The sequence below is a fragment of the Mus pahari genome, chromosome 7 (genome assembly GCF_900095145.1).
Source record: "Mus pahari chromosome 7, PAHARI_EIJ_v1.1, whole genome shotgun sequence".
Lineage (NCBI taxonomy): Eukaryota > Metazoa > Chordata > Mammalia > Rodentia > Muridae > Mus > Mus pahari.
The window spans coordinates 104,868,700-104,872,334 of record NC_034596.1 but is presented as its reverse complement, the minus strand read 5'-3'; the positions used below and the strand labels follow the sequence as shown (position 1 = coordinate 104,872,334).

The 3,635-nt window shown below is 45.7% G+C and overlaps 1 protein-coding gene across 1 annotated transcript in view; it reads left to right on the top strand.

Annotated features, from left to right (window-relative positions):
* The first annotated feature begins 1,011 nt into the window (after positions 1-1,011).
* Mok (MOK protein kinase) overlaps positions 1,012-3,635 on the top strand; it is a 33,956-nt gene continuing 31,332 nt past the window's right edge. Inside the window, exon 1 of the mRNA XM_021202433.2 lies at positions 1,012-1,191. Coding sequence (XP_021058092.1) covers positions 1,185-1,191 — 7 coding nt within the window. The 5' untranslated portion in view covers positions 1,012-1,184. The remainder of the gene's footprint in view (positions 1,192-3,635) is intronic.

Sequence of the window (3,635 nt, the reverse complement as noted above, 5' to 3'; positions counted from 1 at the left end):
TTCTGGGCACAGAAACACAGTGAGTCGGTGTTGGTGTCTGGGTTCAGGGACCCACCAGGAGGTGACCCTGACAAAGCCCTTTATCACCTTGGGACTCCAACAACAGGATATACGACTTCTATTGCTCAAGTCAGCAAAAAACACTTCTCCCATCTGTCTGTTTAACTGGGTCAAAGGGTAAAGTTTGTCCTGAATTCTCAATACGTAAAATCAGGCTTGCCCCTAGATAGATAGGAATGATACAGAGGTGACAGGTGTGATATTCCCTGGTTTTTGGACAAACATTTATTAAGCACTTGCAGTGTAACAGACCCTGTCAGGCCTTAGGCAAAAGCCCCTAGGAATTGGGTGGGGCACCAGGGACGTCTCATTTAGTCTTCACTTCGACCACTTGGGTGAGGATTTTTTTCTTTCTTTCTTTATTGAATTTAAATGCACTTTATTTTTAGACAACCCACATGACTTGGTTTTGTTTTTTTGTTTTGTTTTGTTTTGTTTTAATTTAAACGCGCGGGGTGAGGATTTTTCAGCCTCACTTTACAGAAACAAGAATTTAGGGATCTCGTCTAGGCTGCTTTTCATTATATCTCCAATGCTTGCAACACTACTTTTAGCAAACTAAATGCTTGTTGAATTAAGCAGTAAAACTTACAAATTACACAGCAGTAGCTAGCAGGCTGCTTTGATGCTCAACTGTAGGTGTTGGCAAGAACAGGCTCCAACTAGTGTTACAGTCAGTTAAAGCTCAAGGAAATTATTCTCTTCTGGTTCAACATAGTTACATTCTTGGGAGAGCCGGGAAGAGTCAGTCCCATCAAGGTCGCCTACTCACAAAGGTAAGAAATTACACTTAAATTTAAAGCAGCGAGAGGTTGCTTAGCGACCAAACCGAGGCGGCAGGCTGTACCGCGCATGCGCAAACGGGCAGCGGTTTAAAGCCCTCCCCTTTGCGCATGCGCATACGCCTGTCTCAGGAACGCCACTCCCTCCGAAGGGTCCGGCGGTTGCTAGGGCGACAGGAATACAATATGGCGGCCGGATCCTAACGCTCCGCAGCCAGGGACCACCGCGAAGGTCCTCGAGCCCGAAGCCACCTCTGGAAGGGAGAAGGCCGGTACCACAGTCTCCTCTTTTCTTTTCGCCCCGGGGCCGCCCAGGGGCTGACGGCGTCATCCGCGTTCAGGATGAAGAGTGAGTGGGGCCGGAGAGGGGCTGAGGGTCCCCGGGGCCTGCGGGGCGGCGCCGCCGGAGGCCGCCCGTCCCCGGGGCAAGGCAGCCGGTTCTGCTGGAGTTTGAGGAGTTGTGTCATTTCCTTCATTCACTCGCTCATGCGCTCGTTCGTTCGCTTGTCGGATCGCACCTAAATTCTCAGACATTGGCTGTCGGCTCTGAGCGCTCACACTGTGGCTCCCTGCCCCGTTGGGACAGCGGCGTAAACCGCGTTCCAGAAGGAAGCTGGACCGCGTATCTTACTTTCTGACTTAAGCAGTAGTGGTTTTGAAAGCATCCTTTTAGCGGAATTTAAAACGGTTTCTTAGAAGTTGGGAGATGAGGCAGTCTTTCTAGAAAACAGAAGGACTGAAAAACGGGATTTATCGCCGGGTTTGTGGGTAACCTGGAATCCAAATGCGACTAGCAGACAAGTCGGTTTTGTTGGGACAGCTGTTTGATTTTCATACCTATACAGTTATGATTGCCTGGGATAGTTGTAGCCAGAAGTGCAGTCTCTTACCGTGAAGATTAGATTGTATTCTCTATAGTTATAATATCAAATTTACACTACATTTTAATTGCAGTGCAGTAATTTCTATGTACCATAAATAACATCACATTTTAAAAATAAGTCATCTCATTCACCCTGTAGTCTTGTGTCACTGTGTCACTCCCTTTAAGGAAGATTAATGTGGTCTTGAGGGGAGTGGCGGGCACATTCATTCCCTGCACTTAGAGGCAGAGGCAGTTGAATTTCCATGAGTTTGAGGCCAGCCTGATCTGTATAACAAGTTTCAGGATAGCCAAGCTTACTAGACAGAAACTGTCTCAGAATCTGATGCAGTAGCGTGCACCGTAATCCCAGCATGCCAGTGGAGAGAGGTATATGCAGTGCCAAACATAAGAGACCCCTCCACGAACACCCCAGCTACGGAATCGTCTCTCTCCCTCCACCCCCTTCTCTCTCGTACTCTCTCTCTCACCACAGATCCTGTAGACACACTTAAAGGGGAAAAAAAAACCAAAAATTAAGAAAAGTTAAGGGAGGCAGAGGCAGGTGGATTGGGAGGCAGAGGCAGGTGGATTTCTGAGTTCGAGGCCAGCCTGGTCTACAGAGTGAGTTCCAGGACAGCCAGGGCTANACAGAGAAACCCTGTCTCGAAAAACCAAAAAAAAAATAAATAAATAATAAAATAAAATAAAGAAAAGTTAAAAAATAGACACATCATAAAATGCAAAATATTAATGCAATATATATACATACATATACATATATATGTATATGTTTGCATATATATATATATATATATATATATATATATATATATATATATGTTTGTGTGGCATGTGGACACAGTGCCTGGAGTCCTTTAGAACTGGAGTTAGAGTCATTCCTGGGCTACCATGGTCTTGGGACCAAATCCCAGTTCTCTGCAAGTGCTCTTCAGCACTGAGTCACCCCTCCAGCTGTACTTAATTATTTTATTTCATTTTGGTTTTTCAAGACAGGGTTTCCCTTTGTAGCCAAGGCTACCCTAGAACTAGCTCTGTAGACCAGGCTGGCCTAGAATTCAGAGATGTCTGCCTGCCTCTGCTTCCTGAATGCTGGGATTAATGGTGTGTGCCACCACTGCCTGGCTAACATTTTTTAAGTGAAGCTCAAGTCAAGTCAGTCAGTCAATCAGCAGAAAAACACGCAGAGAAATGATGGTAGGAAAATACTAAGTCTTTGTTTCCTGTAAGCAATCCCTTCTATCCTGTATGAACAGAAATCTTTGTAAGTTTAGGAAGGACACAGTGACTTAGCATACAAGGTGTTTGAGGTGGCATTTACGGCACTGAGAGGGATGTTGGCATTCTCTGAACTGCTGTGCATGTATGTTCAACACCAGGCTACAGTGAAGCTATATGATATAACATGGCTGGGTGTGCAGAAGTACCTCAGGTTTATTAATTGTTTGATTTTTTAAAATTATTTGTGCTCTTCATGTGTTCAGAAGCCTTATTTTCCTCCTTAGGACCTTTTGTTTTGTTTTGCTTTTGATGTTTTTCTCTGTGTAGCTTATAGGCCAGGCTGGCCTCAAACTCAGAGATTAGCCTATTTCTGCCTCTCAAGTGCTGGGCTTAAAGGCGTGTGCCACCACCACCCTCAGCCCCCAGAAACTGGATTGTATCCAAAATTTTGGTAACACCCACATTTAGCCAGTTTTCCTGTCCTCCTCCTTTGCCTTGTATGTCATTTGCATAGTGAGTAGCAAGGTGTCTCAGGGGGAAGTTAAGAGCATTTGTGCTGGAGGTGGGCGGACACTGCAGCCTCAGGAGTCCCTGCTCTCTCTCTCTCTCTCTCTCTCTCTCTCTCTCTCTCTCTCTCTCTCTCTCTCTCTCTCTCTCTCTCTCTCTCTCTCTCTCTCTCCTCTCTCTCT